This window comes from Actinia tenebrosa, unplaced genomic scaffold, assembly GCF_029948245.1.
Source record: "Actinia tenebrosa isolate PJP-AT-01 unplaced genomic scaffold, QUT_ActTen_1.0 PGA_scaffold6__47_contigs__length_16458017, whole genome shotgun sequence".
Taxonomy (NCBI): Eukaryota; Metazoa; Cnidaria; class Anthozoa; order Actiniaria; family Actiniidae; genus Actinia; species Actinia tenebrosa.
This window is the reverse complement of record NW_028292583.1, coordinates 8,116,436-8,140,179: the sequence shown is the minus strand read 5'-3', so window position 1 is coordinate 8,140,179 and position 23,744 is coordinate 8,116,436. Positions and strand designations below refer to the sequence as shown.

The window sequence follows — 23,744 nt, the reverse complement described above, 5'->3', positions numbered from 1 at the left end:
ACATTTATCAGTTTTTTCTTTAAAGAAAAATGCCATGGTTTTAAAACGTAATTGAGTAAAAAGAAAAACACTGTCAAGAGTTAGTATAGTGAATCAAACCTTAATGTCTTCGTTTGAGTCATAGATAAAACTTTCTTGACTTCCGTGGCTTCCCTGGCTGCTTTGCAATCGTTTCTTGGATGTAGCTTTACTAAAGGAAGTATCTGTGTAAGCTTTTGCCTATTCAAAAGAGATAGTAAGATAAAAGATGCGCTGTTTTAATTTCGATATTGAATTTCGTTTGTGAAAAGTTTCAGGAAAGTGCACAAACTAACTTCCAATTTAAAAGTTTCATTAAACTGTGTGGCTTGATTATACTCTGTGTCATTTGGACGGAAATGCATTTCGGGATTAATTATACATCACATTACACTGACTGGAACTATGCTTTATATCCTTAAGTGCATCGATAGAATGGCTTTTGGTAGTTGTAACGATTCGATCATATATGTAGAAAGTTAGAGCAGATTTCCCATGACTGACTCATAGTTAAACGACACGGCACGGCCTCGTCACGTTACAGCATGCAAGGTACTTCTGAGCCAAGTAAACTACTTATGCCCGTTCGGTGAGTTGTTCACAGTAATACAAAAGGGGACTTAGGGTTTTGCAAATTCAAAATACCAAATAACTTCACTTTGGGTTTCGCGTCTTCAAAGTCTGTCTTCCATGTGGATAAGTTGACTTTACTGATAATGTTTTGAATGAAATCTCAGATGAACAGAACCCCGACCTCGTCGATTTTGCAAATTTTAATGAGTCCCTTAGGCTATTTTGGAGACGCGCTTTGTAGTTCAACGGCTATTTCGCATAACATGGGTCGGTTTGATTTTTCATCACGCAATATGATTATGCTTAGAGCATGCTTTATACCTTGCTAACAGATGGAGAGAATAAATCTGAATCTCTCTGAGTGTGGTGTGATCTGTCAGAAGGTGAGCTCCTCTTGGACTTGACTCCATACCAGTTTGATATTGGGTCGAATTTTTTACAAAACTTTTTCTTGAAAGTGTTTTTCACTTCAAAGTTGAGGATGCAGTGGTTGACAAAAACAAAGATGCCCTGAAAAAAAATTTAATCATTTATTGCTACGCAAAGACTACCACTCTTCAGCTTCTGTGGTGAGTGATTTGCACCGAATTTATGACTGAACTCCTCAACAGATTCACTCATACTCACTCATTTGCGTTTTCAAGGTAAGTCAATGATCTATTATTATTGTCGATCACCCGAGTTTTTATTCCGCCATCAATAATAACTATAAATGAATACTTACATGGGTGCAATTGAGAAGGGTGTAGACATAAGAAAGAGCTACAGAGTCAGCGCTGACTTGAAGAAAGCCCAGAACCCATGTGATGATAAGGAGAGGAAGAAGTACGAGAGTTATCTTGAGATTTGCGCTACAAATAAAACAAGTACTTATTAGAAACATATAGTTAAACTGTCAAATGTAATGAAAGAAATAAAATATTCTGAGCTTAAGGTTAACATATTATCATCGGCTCGTTTGGTTTGAGGGATGTACTACGACTGTGCCCCAGGAAGCTTGGTGCATGCTGCCCTTTTGATCCTGCATTTTTTTTTTTTTTTCCAAATCTTTGTTCAGTGGGTACACTCTACTCTAATAGATTTACCTGATGGGGTTAAGGGATATACTACGACTGTGCACCAGGGTACTTGGTGTTTGCTGCCCTTTTGATCCTGCATTTTTTCTTTCCAAATCTTTGTTCAGTGGGTACACTCTACTCTAATAGATTTACCTGATTGCAAGCAAGGTAGCGTTGTCACTTTTCTTTTGTCTGTCGTTAGTATTCGGGGATAGCAAGACTCCAATCACCATACCAAGTATCACTATGTTAGTCTGTCGCATGAAAAAATAAAATAAACAGGAAATATACGAGAATCAAACTATATCAAAGATCTAGTAGCTGCACCGTGTATCATACTTACCAAGACAATGACGGCGATCGGAGGTACAAGAAGGGAAACTAGAACAGAATGGCTAACCCAACATCTGTAAATAACAAATGAATCATGTATATTGTGAGTAAGATTTGAACACGTAGATTCACCTCAACTCTCTATAGCTATCCAAAGGTTTCCCCCAGCGGAACCGTTTCTTTTCATTGCTGCTATTTTGACCTCGGCTCAGTAATAAGTTTCCTACGTCGCAAGAGAAAATAACCAAGAAAATGAATCAAGAATTGAACCCCCTGGACTGGAAAAAAATTTATAACAGAATTTATACCACAGCAATCGATACATACTCGAGATATTTTCAATACAAGATTTTGAATAATATATTATATCTCAACCGGGATCTTCACCGTTTTAAAATTTTGGAGTACTCGTCCTGTTCTTTTTGCTCATTATATCCTGAAACTATTGATCATCTTTTTGTAGAATGCATTGAATCAATGAATTTTTATTTTGAATTAAGGAATTGGCTCTTTGATTTTGATATTCACTTACCAGAATGTAATAAATCCAATATTATTTTAGGTGTAGATGATACCATAATCAACTATATCATATTAACATACAAAATGTGTTTATATAAAGCAAGAGAGAGCCAGAAAACTCCTAATTTAAAGTTTATACAAAATGTTTTGAGACAAAATGAAAGAATTGAGTATAAGGTAGCCAAGGAGAATAACGTTATTTTCAAACACAAAAAGAAATGGGGGAAAATATGTCTAGCACTAGATATAATCAAATAACTAGCAAATCTTATGTTTGTTCGTGTATTTATATTTATATTTTTTGTGCTTGTTGTTGTGTGTACTGTAATCTAATATCAATATATTTATATTAGTAATCATGTTAAAATGATGTAAGCTTTTCATCATAAGATGCAAAAAGATGTAAATCATAAAATATAAATCATGTTGTAGAAAAATCTCGTGTAGCACACTTAGTGTGCTACTCTTTAAGTTGTAAATAAATAAATAAATAAATATATATATATATATATATATATATATATATATATATATATAAAAGCTTGTAAATTTCAATCAAAATGTATGTAAATAAAAAATAAATAAAAAAAATCATGTAAAAAAAAAAAAAGAAAAAAGTTTCCCGTACAAGATTTGGTATTTGAGGCATCGTGGAAGACATGTCCTTGCTCATGAATCTTTTGCCATTTTGGGATCGTGCGCTATTTTTTAGTAATTGCCTTTACTTACATGCTGTTGCCTCCATAATCATTCCAAAAAACAGCCATCGACAGGGCAATGATAGATGTGGGAAGACCTACAACGAGAAAAAATACATATATCAGAATATTCAATGCCTTCACGAGCCAGTTTTTCATTCTTCATTGAAGGACTTACCATAACCCAGTATGTAGTATCTTCTGCGGAATTTCTTCGCTTGATCTGTAAATACTTGCAGTAACGTTGCATAAAGATGCCAGCCCACGACAAGTGTCCATGAAAACAATGCGGCAAGGAAGAAATGAAGGAAGATTCCAACAGACTTGCACAACAGCTGAAAAAGAAAGTCCGCCAATAGATTCAAAATTCGTGATATTGACCTTGATTTCTTGACAAGTAGCAAAGCCGGTTTATCTAGGCTGCTAATCTTGGCTGCTAATATCATGAAACTGGTAATCTTCACTATTGTATAAAGACTGTTAGTGGCTGTTTGGATAGCTGGATAGAAGTACCTTTCAAACGGTTTGGGCATTTGGGCAGGGTAAAGGGTGCCCATACATGAAATCAACTCTACTTTCGTAACATGTTCAACGAAGGTAAGATTCATTGCATGTATGTACAAATTTAATTACCTTGTTATGTGTTTGATGTGCTCCAAGAAGGAATATTAATTGTGTTACGCCGATGTTGAAGGCTAAATTCTTAATCACGTGTGATCTGTCAGACGTCAATCTGCAAAGATTTTAAAGATTTTAAACGACTCATTATCAAGTCATTTTTCTGAAAAATGCATATATTAAGGGCAAACGGCCCATCAGGCCCGAAGTCCGCTTAGTATTCGGAGGTTCGCGAATAAGCATTGATTAACATTACATCGTTATTGTCAGCGCGAACACATTTTGAAACCAATGACATCAATAATGCTTCTTGTCACTAATATATGTCCTCTGAAAATGCACAGTACAATGAGTATTTTCAAAATGTGCAACTTACTGTAGTACGGTGTATATTATGCAAGTAGCAGCACACCCAGCAACAGATATTCCACAGCTGATATATGACAAGACCTTCAACAGCCTCTGGTGATAGACATCAACTTTATCCTGAAATAAAATAACAAATTTATTCGCATTATAGTGCGAAAGGAAATATAAGAGGTTACCATAGCAAAGAACTCTGCCCTCACACACGACGAGACGACGGACGAGCCCGGCAGGACTCGAACCCATGTCACAGTGGTGAAAGGCGACGCATTAGCAGCCCGCATCACCCGTGCTTCAAGTTGAAAAAAATGCGCTGAGTTTCAAAATAATTATAATTTGTTTTGATATTGCTCCTATTTATCATCGATGCTTGATCGTTCAAGTATCTCTTACCTTAGGTTCGTAGACTTCCAATAGCAGTTCAAAGTTTGTCAAATGACTACAATGACAAACGGTATGTGTGGAGTTTGAGTTGTAAAGAATGCAACCATCTCTTAACCAACGGTCTTCTGGAAGCCTGTAATAGATTTAGCTGTTAGTAGGAACACAGGCAGCCCAAACAAGGTTCCTGTGTATGGTTTATAAGGGAATGTATGGGAGTTATGATAAAGTTGCGAAAATAAAATGTTTCACTCAACAATTTGCTTCAAAACTTGTTGCAGTCGTTGCTTTTTCCTTGTCCAGTCTTCTGGCGAAGTTTCAGCGCGATTTGAGGCCGTTTAGTGGGTTTTTTCAAAATCCGCTCTTCTCTACCTAAATAATGGTAATAAAAATAATACCCATTATTTAGGTAGAGAAGAGCGGATTTTGAAAAAACCCACTAAACGGCCTCAAATCGCGCTGAAACTTCGCCAGAAGACTGAACAAAGAAAAAGCAACGACTGCAACAAGTTTTGAAGCAAATTGTTGAGTGAAACATTTTATTTTCGTAACTTTATCATAACTCCCATACATTCCCTTATAAACCATACACAGGAACCTTGTTTGGGCTGCCTGTGGTAGGAACGTGAGAAAATATCAAAAGGTCAATTAAGGGATTGAGGACCACTTGGTTATTATAACTGTCCTGTGTTACCTCTTGAAATAAAGTTCATTCATTGATTCATTGACGAGACGGACGTTACTTACTTTGAGGCCGTATTCAAGAAGGAGCAATGTAAACGAGTATCCCGTCTTGCTGTGCTGTTCATATCCTGAGGAACGTGGAATAAAAGTTAATGATCGACAAGCAAATGTTAAAACTTTTTCAGAGCTTATGTCATCGATTTATGAGATATTGTTTAAACTGTATCTATTTGGTAGTCATCAGTCAGTCACGTGACAAACCTGTTATAGAACAATATGTGATGCGAAATGCGCATGCAATACCGACACGAGTGAAAAACGACTAAGCAAGCCGAAGTCAGTATGCAAATTAGACAAAACGTCTTCATGCTATTGTAAAAATAAGTACATTACATAATTAAATTTCAACATGCCTGATAAATTTGACTTTCAAATATACCAAAACCTACTTGATACTTAAGGCTAATTCTTTCATATTGTTTTTATTAATACAGTATCTTAATCTCGCAAACGCATACTCACGAATTTGTTTGTATACTCGGAGAAAACACATTAATTAATTTTCTCACTCAAGAACTCTTCTAAAGTCTTAGAAAACTTGCATGCGCAAACTGTTTCTCTAGTGTCTGAAATGCCTGCATCTGTGTCTGATACCACTATAATGGTGACATGATCGCGATGAAGATCACATTGCACGTACGTCATTTATGTGATCAAAATAGATGATTGTACGTGATATGACCACGTGATAGTCGTTTGCTATACACCTTTTCTTATTCACTTCCAGCTAATCTAAGCTAAGAGAAAGTGTTAGCCAATCAGAATCGAGAAAATTTGCAAAACTGAGGTGTCACTAAAGGTGTCACTTTTCCTCTTGACAATATGGATTTACAGGCCACCAAATGACAAAAATAGAGGGTTTTTTTTTCGCTGGTCAATTTTCACTCGCTTAATGACACTTCAGTTTTGAATATTGTCGTCATTTCTAGGTCCAGTCATTATTTCAGATCATTTGGTTAATACGACTAAGGGTGTATTAGACCTAATATTCCCTGCGCTTGGTCTGACTCTGCTAGCAGAGATAAGGTTAGCATTATCTTACCAAATGCATGAATACCAGTTCGATTGGTTCTTCTAGATTCTGAAAGTATTCTTTATTCTCGCCAACAACTCTTCCTGATATCACAACAGAGTTTCCAGTGGTCCCGTTGTGCGATTCAGTGGAACCTCTTTCTTGACGTGACCTAAAAGGAGAAAATAATACCGTCAAAAACACATGATGACATATGCAAATATCAGTTGTTTAAAGAAAAAAACAAAATGAGCTTAGTTTTTAGCAGCTGTGGAAACATTTACTAACATTCACTTACTTGATTTCAACTAATGGGTCATAGGTTAGCAAATCTCCCAAATTTCTATAAATGATCGTCTCGATACTCGTGTAATATGCTGAAACAAGATATGAAACAGCGTTCATCAGTTTCATCAGAGTAAGAAATTAAGACTGCTCCATGCAAAGCAAATTATTTTGTCTTTGACTAACCATCGATGATATAGACGTCATTCGCAAACATTCCACCTTTTCCTCCAACACAGTTGTCAGCGGTGCCATACTTGTCGTAGCTAAGATGCGCAATAGAACTCGACGCACACCAACCACCATCTTGAATAGCAAACACCTTCCAGCCTCTATTCTTGGTTACAAGCGCGCACTTTTCAACAGCGTTTTTACGAGTCAGAAAGCTATCCATGAGTATAGTGTGAGTACCTTCCATAGTTGCTATGGCACGTTCGCTTTCTTTGTCGCCATAGCAACCAAGACTGGTATAGAACCCTTAAAGAATAAAGTTTTTTTTTTTTAACTTTCATTCTACAAAGTGCTTCTTTTAAGATTTGTAAAGTTTATAACCATATTGATTCATTGAGTGAAGCTGTACTAATAATTCCGCGCACCGCAATGGAATGTATAATTTTATCCGTTTGCACCGTTGGTTTGGAAATTTAACAAACGCAAAATGTAAGCAAGCAATTAATAGGTGTAAAAATAAATGAGTATGCTATTCTCTAAAAGAGAAATAGAGCCTAAAAACGCTGTACCTTCTTTAGTTTTGTCTTTGATCGCAGCAGAGAACAACGATACAGGATAGTAGATAGAGTCATCAACATCACGTGATGCATTTGATGATGACGTAACGTTAGGTATCAGTGCACCCTGGAACTGATTCATTTCTACCATCATAACATGAATGTCTGGAGGAAAAATATGTATACATGGCCTAAGTACAAAGGGTATCTGCTCATTCAATTTTCATATCATTTCGTTTATGGTGGGTGCGTCAGTCTCATATATGTACTCACATATGTTTTGCGTAGACGTCATAAGACTAAGACTAGAAAAACGATTAGGGTCATTGATTGAATTAGCCTTCATGATGCCTTCGTGTATCTTAGCAACCACAGATAGTAATCTTTCAGTCGTCATTATCAAGTCTTTGGCTTTGGATGCAGGCTGTAAAAGTAAACGATGGCACCATATTATAATTGTTTACAGTGCCCCTCTTTTGCTACACCTTGATTATGCAGTCAAATCTGATGGCATACACGGCTAATTTTCCACAGCCTGTTATCGTAAGTCACATGCCTTAAAAACTATGAAACTGTATAGTCATCTAATGCTCCTCGGCTCTTCGGGCGTAATGTTTTCCCATTTCAGACCACGTGTTATTCCCTAGAGTATAATTTCTTTGTTTCACGGTTGCGCTCGGTTGCAAATGAGAAGACACGTGTATATGGATGCAGCTCAAACAAAGAATCGTATTCTCAAGGGAATGACGCGTGGTCTGAAATGGGCAAACATTACGTTTGATCTAAAGGAGGTCATATTTTTAGTGGTAATAAGTTTATGTTTTAGTGGAATGCAATGTATATATTGGATAGAAGTGTATTGTTTTATATTGTATGCACTGTATTGTCTTCCATTGTCGTTCTATTGTTTCTAGGTCATGAACTTATAACCAATTTAGCTTACCTCTTTCATTCCATTCCAGGCTTTACGGTTGCCAGTATCTAGCAGACCTCCACCTGCTTTTGCCATATGCTACATACGAGATATTAGACTAAATTAACGCAATATAGTGATTCTCAGTTTAGTAGAACTTTCCTTGACAGGACAGTGCAAGTACAGAGTTTCTGGTTTCTTTCCTTGTTTTATTACTTTGAAGTATTGAATACTTTGAAAAGAAATTCCTGAAAAATCTTATATGTTGCAGCTTCACCTTATTACAAATACAGTTGGCAAGTCGAAGTACTATTAATAGTAGACAATTTTCTCACCGTAACAAAGTCTGTTAGTTCCTGATCCGTAACATTAGCACCGGTATTATTTGATGTATCTACCAGGTTATCTAAGATTCCTATAGCTGTATATATGTCTCCAGCGTAAATCTTCTCTTGGCTTGGATTAATGATATTGAATAAAGCAACTGCTTCTGATGTGAGGTCAGGAAATGTTGGATCCTTTTTTGAAACGACTGACGTTACCTTCAGAAAAATTGCAAGACTTTAGTACCTGGGCCCTGTCGTACGAAGGGTGGATAGCGCCAACCGACGGATGAATCTTATTCATGGACAGATTTATTAGATAGTTATATGTTTGATTGGTTAAAGTTGATTTACCTTCTTCTGTAGCTGTTTCATTGCATTAGTAGAGCACCTTGTCATGTCAGGTACACCCCAGATGCCCCCATTGATACCTCTATAACATTCTCGAGTGGCCTGACCTGAAATACAACTGACTAATAAATCAAATCTAAGATTAGATGACATTACTATTCATTATAAGGTACTCTACCTGTCAAAGGGCTGGGACAGAATTGAAAGCTGGTACTTCCAGATACAGTAGCGCTCCATAAAACATCTTGATTCCACTGAGCCGAACAGTAGGCTGACGCGTCAGTAGTAGATACTAAAAGGAGAAGATAAAAGGTTACAAGCAACGGTAGATCCACGGTCTACTGCGTGTATGCTATGTTGACTGCATGGCTTGGAAAGAAAAAAGTTTTGCAGGAGGATTTTAATCATACATATATATATATAAACTACTGTTTTATACAAATGACCTGCGACGTTGCTCAGTAGAAGTGTGAATTTTAAACTAAAGCCAAGTCTAAAGTTAGTCAAGTGTAGTAGAGCCCTCTTCAAGATAAAATAAAATAAAATAAAATAAAATAAAATAAAATAAAATAAAATAAAATAAAATAAAATAAAATAAAATAAAATAAAATAAAATAAAATAAAATAAAATAAAATAAAATAAAATAAAATAAAATAAAATAAAATAAAATAAAATAAAATAAAATAAAATAAAATAAAATAAAATAAAATAAATAAAATAAAATAAAATAAATAAATAAAATAAATAAAATAAAATAAAATAAAATAAAATAAAATAAAATAAAATAAAATAAAATAAAATAAATAAATAAAATAAATAAAATAAAATAAAATAAAATAAAATAAAATAAAATAAAATAAAATAAAATAAAATAAAATAAAATAAAATAAAATAAAATAAAATAAAATAAAATAAAATAAAATAAAATAAAATAAAAACATTAATTAAAAAAAGCAAAAATACTCCATACCTTTACACTTTTTCCTGTCCGTATCAAGTACAAAACCAGTATTACACGCACAGTGGTAGCTACCAACAGGACTGTTAATACACTGATGCGCACAACCACCATTACCAACACTACATTCATCTTGGTCTGAAAACAGAACAAATATACAGGTTCGGTGTTCTAGAGTCCCAATACTACTACCAGAAAAGTTAAAGATTGGACAATGTAACTTGAATAACGATATGCTCTTTATAGCGAAGAAATGACTGTGACCAAATGAAAGGCATCTGTCAAAATAAACCAAGCTTCAAGCTGATCGACAAACGGAGGGACTGTTAAATAGTAACATACTTAGATTAAAACACCTACCAAGACATTCTATGCCACTGCCAATATACCCCTTTTCGCACACGCACTTGAAGGATGATTCGTTCCGCGAGCAGAAGGCATTGGCTGAGCATTTATGTGGACACTCGTCAAAATCTGTCCCAATTGAAGATAGATAACAATGTTAAGTTATCTACTCGTGATCGAAAAGAAAAGATGTTTTGGGCACAGGTAGCCCAAATGAGCTACGTATGATTTAGTCCAGAACTGGACCTACTTTTATTTCTGTTTATTACTGATCCTAATCAACGTGCGCTAAAGATCCATGGGAATGAAAAATAGTTGACCCATAATCCCTTTGGGGGAACGTAGTCTACTCAGCTGGATTAACATAGCTTGGGCTACCTGTGATTTTTTGGGAAAGGAGCACACATCACAACACATCACAATCACAGCTTCTAAGAAAATTATTTTAGTTTTCAATAATATCTAATGCTGACTTACGAGCAATTTCTTTGATATCAAAGTTTTCCATATCCGCTTTCAATGTGCCAATATTACCCCGTTTGACTGCTAATAAAATTGGTTTGGTAGGAAGATGAGGGTAGGATGTAAATATCGTCTTTAGATCAACTTCTGTCATTCCTTTACTGAAAAACAAACATGTAAAAGGGCTATTGCAAATGACACAAACGCAGACCAAGAACAACAATCATGAAAATACCAGAGCACTGAAAGAACATGAATAAGATGACAATCTCAACAAAAAAAAAAAAAAACCAAAAAAACCACAAACTCAAAAAGAAGGTCAACCAAACAAAAGTTAGGGAAAACTTTCCCAGGCAAAACTGTAAACCAACCAACAAAGAAAGCAACCAGCTAGAAACAAATCTAGCAAACTTACTTGTCATACAAATTCATTACTTTACTTCCAATGAAGGTCTTGTGATCTTTGTAGATCTCCTTTACCTAAAAATATAATAGTATATTTTGCATAATAATAACCCGCATCAAAATATGGCATGAAAACAGGGAAACTCAAACTAAGAGACAATGAATATGGGAAGACATATTACCCAAGCTATACATGTCCACTTTGAATCTCACCGTACATCAGTTGTGAGCTGAAGCTTGACACCGATTTAATTCAAGTCACGAATACTTACCGCATTTTCTATTGTTTTTGCTAAAGCCAGGTATTGTGGAGACTCAGGTTGTCTGTATTCCTCACGCCACAAAGTAGATGGTAAACGAAACACTATTTTATAAACTCTGTCCAAGGCTGAAAGGAGACAAGCACAAGTATAGAGTTCTCAAAATTATTTTATTCTCTTAGCTGTGTTTGTATATATAAACTCAATTACAAATCAATGTTTGGGGCAAAACATAGAACATGAGATAGAAATGTATTATGGGAAATGACAATTATCCTCTGGTGTATTTATTTGAGATACAACTGACGATATGAAGCATGTGTTTAAAGCCTCCATGCTTTCCTTCAGTGGAACAATTTATAAGCATTACTCGTGGCGACGAGTTGTATCACTAGGTACATTTAATGGACTACTTAGACGCGATCCATTTTTTTTTTCCCTTTCTTTTTGGGGTGATCGATATGCCGCCTTTATTCATGTTTTGTTGTGTTCTCTTGTGATGAACTTTTGATATCCATCAATTCAAGTCAATGACCTAACAACTCTCTATTTGCCTCTTGGACGGTACCCCCTTATGGCCGCCGCATAAGCAGTTAATTAAGGAACTTCACATGCAATATTTCGGTTTCAACAACGATTTCGCATTATAAAATAACTGTTATGAATGTCGCGTTCTGATTGGTTTGGAGCGCGTGCTTTATGAGAGCACATTGCACGCGCGCGTACTTTCCGTTGCGTCATTCCTATCTATTATTGTAATTTGTATTTTATAAAAGAAATAAAAAACTTGCTTGCTGTGCTGTGTGCAGTCATAAAGCACTTGGGGGTTGGCAGAGCACTCGAGAAGTGTCGAGAAGCACTCCGCTACGCGTCGTGCTTCTCCTAACACTTCTCTCGTGTTCTACCAACCCCCGCGTGCTTTTATTTAGCAAGCGCGCGCGTTTTCTATTTCTTCAATTGAGTGTTTGCAAGAATATATTTAGTGTAAGCTGAAGAAAATAAAACATCAAGTCAGTTTAACAGCCAACTTACCAACACAGTCCGTTCCGTTTCCTTTCGATCCTAATGCGCATGTGCAGTTGAAAAAGGGTGCCAGGTTTATGCAAATACCAAATTGGTGATGACAGTTGTGTGTCTTCTCTTTACACTCGTCAGTATCTATAACGATCACAAAAGACACGTTGGACAAGTCTTATACATATGAATAAAAGACAGACGAAAAAAGAATAAAAGAAGTAGATAAAGAATGGATCGAAAAAACTGAATGAGAATAAATAATACCAGGTTTTAACCGTGAGTAGTCAATGATCGAAAGGCCCATTGCTCTAATCACTTAGAAGATTATTACATTGCATACAAGAATGGAAGATATTGTGCAAATCGTGAATCGTGTATGTACAATATAGAAGTTCTACTGCGAAGACAGAGAGAACTTGATTTCAATCTTAAGCATGCATGAGACGTTTACCACAGCAATCTGTCCCGTTATAACGAAATCCAGGTTCACAACTACAAACAAATCCACCAATGTTGTTGACGCATTTAGAGGTGCCCTGGCATCCATGGGTTCCTGCTCTACATTCATCAAGATCTACGGGGGGAAAAGGAAGAAAGAAACAATCATAACTTTTGGTAACTTAGACAGTTATGTTATTGATTTGAGCTGCTTGGCTATATAATGGATGGACTATATATCCTCTCCCATTTTGAGTCCATTCCACGACTTTCATCAAAAAAATCAGTATTCCTTGAATCCGCTGGATATAAGAATGAGAAATAAAGGCAGGTTATTTTTACAAATTGTTTTGCAGTTTTGTTGCGCTATCGAAATATGTGTGCTTCAATTTGTGAACTGGCAGAGGAAGGGATAATTATTATGAATAATATCAAAGATTTACAAACCTCTACAGTAGGTTCCATTCCCTTCGTAACTAGCGCTACAGTTACACTGAAAAGTACCATTAAAGTTATAACATTCCGCATTGGGATGACAGTTATGTGAGCCATCCAAGCATTCGTTTATATCTGTAACATGAATGAAACAATGTCTGTTGATTGTACAAACGAATATAACTATTGGCAATCTTTATTTAAACATTTGATATTTTTTACACATAACATAGAGTAAGGGCATTTTACTCGTAAAATAAAGCATGTCAGTTAACTTGTAATAGTCAAATAGACACAAAAGAAAAAGGACCTACCTATTAGTTCTAATTATATCTATTTCACGGGTTTAGTGACTTCACTCAGTCGACTCTTCAGACCTAATTGATTACCTACCATTACATATATAGCCTGTGCCATTGTATCCAGACATACAAGTGCAATTGAATCCACCCTTAGTGTTAGTACACATTGCATTTTTACTACAATTATGAGTTCCTACAATACACTCGTTGATATCTGGAATAAAACAAAAAATCCGAAAATATAACATGAATAAAAAAGGTAGATTTAGCCACATAAAAGCATTTAGTGCTGGTACATGAGAATAATTCAAACTAAGGCAGCACGGAGCTGATGGACTACCATACTAGTAATGGACTTACCATTACATGCGAATCCATCTCCATAGTAACCAGGATGACACGTACAGTTATAGGATCCTTTTGTGTTGGTGCATATCGCGTCAGCATGGCAGTTATCTAAATCGTAAGTACACTCGTCCTTATCTGCAACCATGGTTACATACTTCAATTAGCTTACTAACTATATTTAAAAAAAAATAGGGGACATTGCTAGTATCACATTACCTAGACACTTGAAGCCATTTCCATAGTAACCAGACTTGCAGTCACACTTGTACGAGCCTTTGGTGTTTGTACAGGTTGCGTCGTCGTGACATATATCGATGTCTAGAAGACATTCGTTTATATCTGAAGTTACGACAATATAGCAAGACAAGTTAGTACCTTGTGTCAGGCTTGGTTTCTTTGTGAAACATACACGTCAAGTAATCCAATCACGGTTGTTAGGGATGTTAAAGAACGTATTAAAGTATGCTATACTTTGGATTAATAGATCCAATTTTTTTCTTCCTCCTCTAAAATCAACCCTAACTGATTCAAACTGGTTAGAGCTGTGCTCCGGGGTCATACATGGATTGTATAGCGGCTGCCAAAGGCGCCTTCACATGCTTTCAATTCCACCCCATTGAGCTGCGCCACTACTGTACTTTGCGGTGGTGATTAGCGATGGAAAGTGGTTTTTTTTAATGTGCTACACAAAAAAGTAAAAAATAAAATAAAAACAGGACAAGAATCCCTCATTCTTATCAGTAAGGATTTCAGCAGATTTTTTTAGGTGTTTCAATGAATTCATGAATCGTGTCAAACATAATTAAATAGTAAATGATAAAAATACATTCTCAATGGAATGACTACTGCTTACGAATTTTGCCATTGCGGTCGATGTTAATGTGCCAACCATTTTAACAATAGGAAGATATAACTAGCTAAAAACTAGTGTGAGCTGCGTCGGTGTTTCTAATGAAACAGTAATGATGAAAAGGTAAATTATACACCGTGAAAAGATGAAAAAACTTACTGACGTTTCGGACGCTAGCCCTTCGTCGGAGTAAAAGAGAAAGAAGGTTTAGTTACTTTGGTTTGTTGGATCGATTGTCCAATAGATTTCTGAGTGGCAATTTAAATAACAACCAAACCAAACAATTTTCTTTATCGTACCCCCACTTATTCCAAGGAAATTTTACCTGTACAGTTGACACCATCACCGGTATATCCAAATTTACAGGAACAGTAGAAGGAACCCTTGGTGTTTACACAAACTCCATCACCATGACAGTTATGTGCGTAGTGCTTGTGATGAGAAGCAAGACTTGAAACGCCACACTCGTTTATATCTAGAAATAAATGGAAAAAAAAAACTCAAAAGAAGTTGGAAGCAAATACAACTTTTCGGCTTGGGCGTAATGTTTTCACATTTCAGACCACGTGTCATTCCCTAGAGTATCATTTCTTTGAATTGTTTAATGGTTGCACATGAGAAGACATATATATGAATATGTATACCACTCTAACAAAGTATCTTATTCCCAAGAGAATGGCACATGGTCTTAAATAGAGAAACATTATCTAGAAAAAGATCCATTTTCTCCTCTTCTGGTATCTAAGAGAACTAGAACTTCCTTACCAACACACGTGACTCCATCTCCCGAGTATCCCGTATGACAGGTGCAGTAGAACGATCCCTTGGTGTTGGTACAGTTAGCATCAGCATGGCAGTTGTGTGCGTAGTGATTGTGGTATACTGCAAGAGCTGTGGTCTGGCACTCATTGATATCTAAAACGATTTAGCCATTGGATTAATTATGTGTGGTTAAAATGAAATAATAACAAGACAAAAAAAGTAATAGATAACTCTAAAATTCATCAACATTTGAAACGATAAAAACGTACACATTTAAATTTTTAACAAATTACCAAGCATGCAATGTTTATCACTATACTTAGTTGAAAGCCTTTTAGACTCACCAACGCACGTGACTCCATCTCCAGAGTATCCCGTATGACAGGTACAGTAGAACGATCCCTTGGTATTGGTACAGTTAGCATCAGCATGACAGTTGTGTGCATAGTGAACCTGATATAATGCTAGGGCTGTGGTATGGCACTCGTTGATGTCTGGGAAAAAAAATCAATTTTGATTGGGAAATAACACTTTTTTCTAATTTGATATGAAATAATTACGGCTATTTGAAAAGCACTAATTTTAAGCACCCACCAACACACGTGACCCCATTTCCAGAGTATCCCGTATGACAGGTACAGTAGAACGATCCCTTCGTATCAGTGCAATTTGCGTCAGCATGACAGTTGTGAGCATAATGGCTGTGGTATATTGCTAGGGCTGTGGTTCGGCATTCGTTAATATCTGTATAAACAAAATCGTTATAAAAAGGTTTACTGTCTATAGTTCTTAAAATAAAAGTATTAATCCGGAGAAGACATGGTTATAAAAATTATTCTCACTGTTGCAAGTGACACCATCTCCTGAGTATCCCGTATGACAGGTACAGTAGAACGATCCCTTGGTGTTGGTACAGTTAGCATCAGCATGACAGTTGTGAGCTAAGCTTTTATAGCCTTTTTGTATACTCTCTGGAAAACATTCGTTGATATCTGCAAAAGAGCATCAATGATAAGTATGAATACGAAAGTAGTGAACGGGTAAGTAAAAGCTCATTTAGGTCGGGAACTAAGGTTTTCTTATTTTGGACCATGTGTCATGCCTTGAGTAAAGTTTTCTTTATGCTGATGACGCTTGAGAAAACACATTAAAATAGACAGATGAAGTCGAGAAAAAGGTATTTATCCTAGAAGAATGAAATGATAAATATTTACAGCAAAGCTGAACGGGTCTTCAAAACAAACTCTTTTTCATGTTAAATAATAATGCATAGAGGACAGTGTGTAATCCCTTAGTGTCTTACCTGTACATTCGACTCCATCTCCAGCATATCCAACGAGACAGGTACAGTAGAACGATCCCTTGGTGTTGGTACAGTTAGCATCAGCATGACAGTTATGTGCGTAGTGAGTATGGTTTGGGGCCAACGCATTGGAATGACACTCGTTGATGTCTAAAAAACAGTTTATATGTCATAATTGAATAGGTAATACATTTACATATTATTTAATTGGATGCATTTTTTACACTCAAACATACCAACACACGTGACACCATCTCCTGAGTATCCCGTATGACAGGTACAATAGAACGATCCCTTGGTGTTGGTACGATTGGCATCAACATGGCAGTTGTGTGTACCTTTGGCACACTCGTCTATGTCTAAGTGTTACAAAACATTGAAGTAAGTTTAGAAGACGATAACAATCATAGACTATATAATAAAGTGCATAGTTTGAATCCAACAACCCAAGTGGGTGATGAGTCCTGAGTGTGATCTATCAGAGATGAGCCCTTTGGTTGAGTTTGAATTTTTTCTTGCTGCGGAAAGACAGGAGGTGCATGCATGTCAACGGACGCAGACGATCATACTCAACACACAACTAAATAGACCGCATTATATATCGATTAGATTAAGAGTATACAATATGGATCAAGCTAGGTGTACCAATGGTCTGTGACAGATTCAGCTAATTTACTGTCAAGTAAAGAAGCAACATAATATCAGTAAATCAAGATAATTATAAAAATATTGGTAATTCATGATACATGAACTAGACACTAGAATAATTGGAATTTGCCAGCAGGTGATATAAATGGATAGAGAGAGAGATTATGAAGAGCATGTACTATGATAACGGGAATAAAGAGTATAACTGTCAGTGATTACATTACTTCTAAAATAGCTGTTTACTTTCTGAACGGTTGAGGTATTTGCTTTATGGGAGCTCCCATTGTACGCGCACGCGTTTTTTAGTTATTCATTCACGATTTAAAACAACAGGTTATTGTAATTTGATATAATATTATCTTATGTAAAGTAGAAGCATTTTATCAGGTTTCAAATAGCAATGAGAATAAAAGAATACTAAAGAGGATGACTGTCTAGAACATATTGTATATTATAAGTTCATGTAAGTGACGCATAAGGTCGCTCGAACTGTACTTAAGATTTATGTATTACTGATTCATGACATTTTGAGGCAAAAAAAACTTCCACTGTGCTGTGCGCAGTTATAGAGCACTCGAGGATTGATAACACAATCCAAAAGTTTTATCAACCTTAGCGTGTGCTTTATAACTGCACACAGCATGCGCGCACGCATTTCCTATTCCTTCAAATTGATTAAATATTATTATATGCCATATAAGAAATTTACTCATTCATATGATCATGAATAAAAAGTACTTTACAAATCATAACTAATGGAAGAATCACATTATGAAGTCTGTGCTGAGAATAAATGATATTGTACATGCATGGTCTTTTAATGAATACGAATTGCCTACCAACACACGTGACTCCATTTCCCGAATACCCAACATGACAGGTGCAATAGAACGATCCCTTGGTGTTGGTACAGTTAGCATCAGCATGACAGTTGTGTGCGTAGTGACCATGATATACTGCTAGGGCTGTGGATTGGCACTCGTTGATATCTAAAATAATTCAGATTATTTGTTTGGTACTTACATCATCCAAGTAATGAACATGGTGCAGGATTAATAGGTAGGAATGTTACAATGCATTGTGTATGGCAAAAACTGAATGTAATAACAGAAAAACCAAGGCCCATCGAAGTTCAATTTATCTTATTCCAGATTGATAAATTATTGGAGGGGTTTACATACCAACACACGTGGCTCCATCTCCTGAGTATCCCAAATGACAGGTACAGTAGAACGATCCCTTGGTGTTGGTACAGTTAGCATCAGTATGACAGCTATGTGCGTAGTGACCGTGGTAAGGGGAAAGAGCTGATGTCTTACATTCGTTGATATCTAGTAAAGAATATTAATTGCAAAGTTCAAGCGATGTTATATCAACTAGTTCAATTTATATTGTAGCTTATTGCAATGACAAACCATCTTTGTAATTTTGTTTCAACGTTTTTGCCGCGTTACCAATCATTTTCACTTACCAATACACGTGACTCCATCTCCTGAGTATCCCGTATGACAGGTACAGTAGAACGATCCTTTTGTATCAGTGCAATTAGCGTCAGCATGACAGTTGTGTGCATAATGATTATGATACAATGCAAGTGCCTTTGGCTCACACTCATTGATATCTGTAAAGAAAAGGAGAAGATATAGTAAAAACCCGCATAAAAGAACAAGTGGGTTAAGAACACCCAGCCTGAATTTGGGCGTTTTAAGTACCATGTAAATAAGAACACAATCAGCCTGAAATATTAAAAAGTGTTCTTAAAAAACAAAAATCACTATTAAATGCCTCTTCATCAGTACTCATGTATACACTGATGGGGGGAGAGTTTAGATTACAGTGTTACCAGTAGCAGACTCCAAGCCTGACCTGACAATATTTATTTTTCTACTGTTTTGATACAGTTATTATTGCAGTCAAGAATTTTTTAATAACATCTTTGAACTTACACATTGATATCATCTACATGTATTGGTAGTCTATATAGTAATACTGTTATATATTTTAGAAACATTTATTTTAAGAACACATTAAGAACACCTTCAGGCTGATTTTTCAGTAAACACCCGTTAAATAAGAACAAAATCAGCCTCAACTCCAAAAATGGGTGTTCTTTTATGCGGGTTTTTACTGTATTGTTATTTAACTAGTGTAAATATATAGGTAAACTAAAGGATGATTTGCAATTGAAACGTCGTCGGTAGTTTAGTTCAGCCAAAGTTCATCATATTACACATTTATTGGTGTTTATATTGCAATAACCAAATTTAAAGTAAATAACAAGTTGGCCAAATAAGTTCTCTTTTCCATTTAAAGTCATATAGACTAGGCTAATCCATAATAAAATGGTAAATCTTTTGACAACCTTAATATCAGTCACTGTAAGAAGGCCTGAGGGTGATTGACCTTAATTATTAGTCTTATTGTGCAAGCTATTTACCAGAAAAACAAGCACCGTTACGTACCAAGACACGTGACTCCATCTCCCGAGTACCCCGTATGACAGGTACAGTAGAACGATCCCTTGGTGTTGGTACAGTTAGCATCAGCATGGCAGTTGTGTGCGTAGTGATTGTGGTATACTGCAAGAGCTGTGGTCTGGCACTCATTAATATCTATGAAAAGAAAAAAATGTAGTTACAAAAACAACATTACTATTGATAGAAACAAGTGGGAGACTGGACAAAGCGTTTGAGCAGATTACATACACCACACCTATAAATGAGGATGATTTGGAGAAACAACTTTTCTGGCAACATTGGAATAGAGACATTAATTAATAGCAGATCAAAGGCGCCGTCATTACTTCTAAGGTAAAAAGTCTGGATCGATCTATTAAGGCTAATCGGCCTTTAGGGTGCGGAAGTTCAGAAAAGTATTCTAATAGAACCTCTTCCACTATGTGCCAAGCAAGTTATTCAAAAGGAAAAAAGATGCAATCTGTCATGTGCGCCATTTTAACGATTATTTTTGTGCTAATGTATTACGACAATGGTAGAGTGGGAAACAAATAAACCAACAAAGAAGAAGAAGGAAAAGGAAAAGGAAAATAAAATAAAATAAAATAAAATAAAATAAAATAAAATAAAATAAAATAAAATAAAATAAAATAAAATAAAATAAAATAAAATAAAAGAAAATAAAGAAATAAAATAAATAAAATAAAATAAAATAAAATAAAATAAAATAAAATAAAATAAAATAAAATAAAATAAAATAAAATAAAATAAAATAAAATAAAATAAAATAAAATAAAATAAAATAAAATAAAATAAAATAAAATAAAATAAAATAAAATAAAATAAAATAAAATAAAATAAAATAAAATAAAATAAAATAAAATAAAATAAACAGTGAAGGAAAAAACAAAGAAACCCTGGCACCCTGGCTTTGTAGAGACCGAGTAAGTTGCGGTTAAGATCGCTTACGATCTGCGATTGAGCACTGATTTCTTCGGTCCACCAAAAGGTTTTCTGAGGTTTTGCACAGTTTTCACATTTTACACATATTGTCCAGTCAAGGGCCAATGTAAGCACTTTTATGATAAGTAAGTTATTGCAAGAGCCAATATCCAGTACAGTACAATATATAGAAAGAGAAAGCATGGAGCGAGTACGAATATCCATGATAACATACCAACACACGTGACTCCATTTCCCGAGTATCCCGTATGACAGGTGCAGTAGAATGATCCCTTGGTGTTGGTACAGTTAGCTTCAGTATGACAGTTATGTGCGTAGTGACCATGGTACACTGCTAGGGCTGTGGTCTGGCACTCGTTGATATCTTGAAGAAAAAATAGGTCAGTTACCCGGCAAGTGCTTCATTTGTATACCGTAGTTTTATTATAATCATTGATCACTTTAGAATTAAGGAGGAACTCTGAAAGATTTTAAAACTGTTACCTCTTACTGATAGAATTATTACGGAACTACTAACCTAAACACGTGACTCCATCTCCTGAGTATCCCGTATGACAGGTGCAGTAGAACGATCCCTTGGTGTTGGTACAGTTAGCATCAGCATGACAGTTGTGTGCGTAGTGACCGTGATATACCGCTAGGGCTGTGGTCTTGCACTCGTTGATATCTTAAAATGAAACATCGAAAACGAAAACGGGAACACAGTATATATAGCTCGTAAAAAACCAAAGCAAAATAGTTAGCGTTGATGATATGGATACACAAGTACACATACTAAAAATATAGCAAACTATTTATATCCTTAACTCACCAAGACACATGACTCCATCTCCTGAGTATCCCGTATGACAGGTACAGTAGAACGATCCCTTGGTGTTGGTACAGTTAGCATCAGCATGACAGTTGTGTGCGTAGTGCAGGTGATTAGAGGCTAATCTTTTAGGCGTACATTCATCCAAATCTAATTAAAGTTAATAGAAAGATTAATTGATATGAAAACATAATGATAACATTTGATCGATAGTCATTTGGATCAGGAGCTACATGGAAGATTTACATAGGAGTTGCAGATCTATTTGGAATATAAAACAAGATAAGTGGTGAAGAAACAATACCATTATTTCATATTATTAATTATTATTAGTAGTATTACTTATCTAATACCAGTGCGCCGTACATCTTTTTATGATGAATACATACCAACACACGTGACTCCATCTCCCGAGTACCCAACATGACAGGTGCAATAGAACGATCCCTTGGTGTTGGTACAGTTAGCATCAGCATGACAGTTGTGTGCGTAGTGGTCGTGGTAAAGGGCTAGGGCTGTTGTCTTGCACTCATTTATGTCTTTTTACCGATTGAAATAAAAATGAACTAAGACTTTACTAATGAAAAATATTGGAAGGAAAAAATAAACGCTATTTATAAAATATAAAACAAAAACAGGAAGTGCACTATCCTGGAGAAAAACGTTATAAAAGAAATATGAGAAATAACTCACCAACACACATGACTCCATCTCCAGAGTATCCCGTATGACAGGTACAATAGAACGATCCCTTGGTGTTGGAACAGTTAGCATCAGCATGACAGTTGTGACTAAGATGCTTGTAGCGATCGGATATAGCATTTGGAAAACATTCATTTATATCTGTATACAATACACAAAAGAAAGCACTTTTAGACGAAAGTCGATAGAGGGAAAAGGAAAAAATGGGCCATCAATCAGAATATGTAGAGGTACCGAATAATTTATTTGATTGACGGCAGTATACTGCCCGTTTTTTCCTGTCCTGTTTCTCCATTAGGGTGTTGCAATAAAAAAGTGGCAAAACGTAGTTTTTCAAAAACATGTATTTCGAGTACCAAAATCTGCAAAAACTGTATGCCAGGTTTGTAGTAACCTAGTTAGTATTTTTGTAAAAAAAAAAACCGGGATTTTACTCGTCAAAGTAAATTGGAATGTTGATTCAAAGCAAAAATGATTTATAAGCTGCACGATGATAGCTGTAAATGGTTTGTGAGAAGTAAAAATGAAACTTCTTTCAGTTTAACCAAACCAAAAACTGTGCTCTTGTGTTCTCTAGTTTTTGGTGTTTTTATTAATATATATGCAATAAATTAACGTATGCAGTAAATTCCCTCTTAAATTATTACATTTACGCGTGAATCTGATCGGAGCTGTTTCAAGGAGCAGAAATTTTTGCGCAATGTCATTATGAAGTTATTTATTAAGATCCTCATTAACAAACACTAGCAAGAAAATCTGCTAAAGAAACCACTGCAAAAGAAGAAATTCTTACCGACACACGTGACTCCATCTCCCGAGTACCCAACATGACAGGTACAGTAGAACGATCCCTTAGTGTTGGTACAGTTAGCATCAGCATGACAGTTATGAGCGTAGTGACTGTGATATACTGCTAGTGCCGTGGATTGGCACTCGTTGATGTCTAATGCCAAAGAAAACAATACAAATACGCAATAAAATTATTTTAAGAATATAGCACTCTCCGAACATTGTTAAGAGGAATGGGTGTTACGTTAGCTCTTCGAATAACGCATGCGCAAAGACAGGCGCAGGAAAATGTCCAGAAATCTGTGCTCGAGATAATAACGCCTGCAGGAGTTCATGAAGTATGGAAACAACCGAAATGCCTGAGATTATCAAAGGATTATCGAAGTATAAACTCACCGACACAAGTGACTCCATCTCCAGAGTACCCAACATGACAGGTACAGTAGAACGAACCCTTGGTGTTGGTACAGTTAGCATCAGCATGACAGTTATGTCCGTAGTGACCGTGGTAAGGAGCTAGAGCTGTGGTTCGACATTCGTTGATATCTGAAGCAAGCAGAATGTAC

The 23,744-nt window shown here is 35.8% G+C and overlaps 1 protein-coding gene across 1 annotated transcript in view; it reads right to left on the bottom strand.

The window, feature by feature from the left end:
- The window catches only part of LOC116307635 (uncharacterized), a 53,046-nt gene that overhangs the window by 696 nt on the left and 28,606 nt on the right, over nucleotides 1–23,744 (bottom strand). The window contains exons 52-100 of the mRNA XM_089038953.1: nucleotides 23,575–23,724; nucleotides 23,183–23,332; nucleotides 22,381–22,530; nucleotides 22,077–22,226; nucleotides 21,688–21,837; nucleotides 21,394–21,543; nucleotides 21,091–21,240; nucleotides 19,920–20,069; nucleotides 18,929–19,078; nucleotides 18,639–18,788; nucleotides 18,297–18,446; nucleotides 17,046–17,168; nucleotides 16,810–16,959; nucleotides 16,349–16,498; nucleotides 16,101–16,250; nucleotides 15,851–16,000; nucleotides 15,510–15,659; nucleotides 15,070–15,219; nucleotides 14,111–14,233; nucleotides 13,907–14,029; nucleotides 13,638–13,760; nucleotides 13,257–13,379; nucleotides 12,823–12,945; nucleotides 12,387–12,512; nucleotides 11,367–11,482; nucleotides 11,105–11,169; nucleotides 10,705–10,850; nucleotides 10,243–10,356; nucleotides 9,895–10,020; nucleotides 9,102–9,215; nucleotides 8,927–9,030; nucleotides 8,585–8,791; nucleotides 8,280–8,348; nucleotides 7,610–7,760; nucleotides 7,349–7,501; nucleotides 6,795–7,085; nucleotides 6,622–6,700; nucleotides 6,354–6,495; nucleotides 5,315–5,379; nucleotides 4,580–4,703; nucleotides 4,197–4,306; nucleotides 3,836–3,935; nucleotides 3,381–3,537; nucleotides 3,234–3,300; nucleotides 1,993–2,056; nucleotides 1,803–1,903; nucleotides 1,316–1,442; nucleotides 913–1,101; nucleotides 100–219 (exon numbers count right to left, since the gene is read on the bottom strand). Of these exons, the coding sequence (XP_088895079.1) occupies nucleotides 100–219; nucleotides 913–1,101; nucleotides 1,316–1,442; nucleotides 1,803–1,903; nucleotides 1,993–2,056; nucleotides 3,234–3,300; nucleotides 3,381–3,537; nucleotides 3,836–3,935; nucleotides 4,197–4,306; nucleotides 4,580–4,703; nucleotides 5,315–5,379; nucleotides 6,354–6,495; nucleotides 6,622–6,700; nucleotides 6,795–7,085; nucleotides 7,349–7,501; nucleotides 7,610–7,760; nucleotides 8,280–8,348; nucleotides 8,585–8,791; nucleotides 8,927–9,030; nucleotides 9,102–9,215; nucleotides 9,895–10,020; nucleotides 10,243–10,356; nucleotides 10,705–10,850; nucleotides 11,105–11,169; nucleotides 11,367–11,482; nucleotides 12,387–12,512; nucleotides 12,823–12,945; nucleotides 13,257–13,379; nucleotides 13,638–13,760; nucleotides 13,907–14,029; nucleotides 14,111–14,233; nucleotides 15,070–15,219; nucleotides 15,510–15,659; nucleotides 15,851–16,000; nucleotides 16,101–16,250; nucleotides 16,349–16,498; nucleotides 16,810–16,959; nucleotides 17,046–17,168; nucleotides 18,297–18,446; nucleotides 18,639–18,788; nucleotides 18,929–19,078; nucleotides 19,920–20,069; nucleotides 21,091–21,240; nucleotides 21,394–21,543; nucleotides 21,688–21,837; nucleotides 22,077–22,226; nucleotides 22,381–22,530; nucleotides 23,183–23,332; nucleotides 23,575–23,724 (6,515 nt within the window). The remainder of the gene's footprint in view (nucleotides 1–99; nucleotides 220–912; nucleotides 1,102–1,315; nucleotides 1,443–1,802; nucleotides 1,904–1,992; nucleotides 2,057–3,233; nucleotides 3,301–3,380; nucleotides 3,538–3,835; nucleotides 3,936–4,196; nucleotides 4,307–4,579; nucleotides 4,704–5,314; nucleotides 5,380–6,353; nucleotides 6,496–6,621; nucleotides 6,701–6,794; nucleotides 7,086–7,348; nucleotides 7,502–7,609; nucleotides 7,761–8,279; nucleotides 8,349–8,584; nucleotides 8,792–8,926; nucleotides 9,031–9,101; nucleotides 9,216–9,894; nucleotides 10,021–10,242; nucleotides 10,357–10,704; nucleotides 10,851–11,104; nucleotides 11,170–11,366; nucleotides 11,483–12,386; nucleotides 12,513–12,822; nucleotides 12,946–13,256; nucleotides 13,380–13,637; nucleotides 13,761–13,906; nucleotides 14,030–14,110; nucleotides 14,234–15,069; nucleotides 15,220–15,509; nucleotides 15,660–15,850; nucleotides 16,001–16,100; nucleotides 16,251–16,348; nucleotides 16,499–16,809; nucleotides 16,960–17,045; nucleotides 17,169–18,296; nucleotides 18,447–18,638; nucleotides 18,789–18,928; nucleotides 19,079–19,919; nucleotides 20,070–21,090; nucleotides 21,241–21,393; nucleotides 21,544–21,687; nucleotides 21,838–22,076; nucleotides 22,227–22,380; nucleotides 22,531–23,182; nucleotides 23,333–23,574; nucleotides 23,725–23,744) is intronic.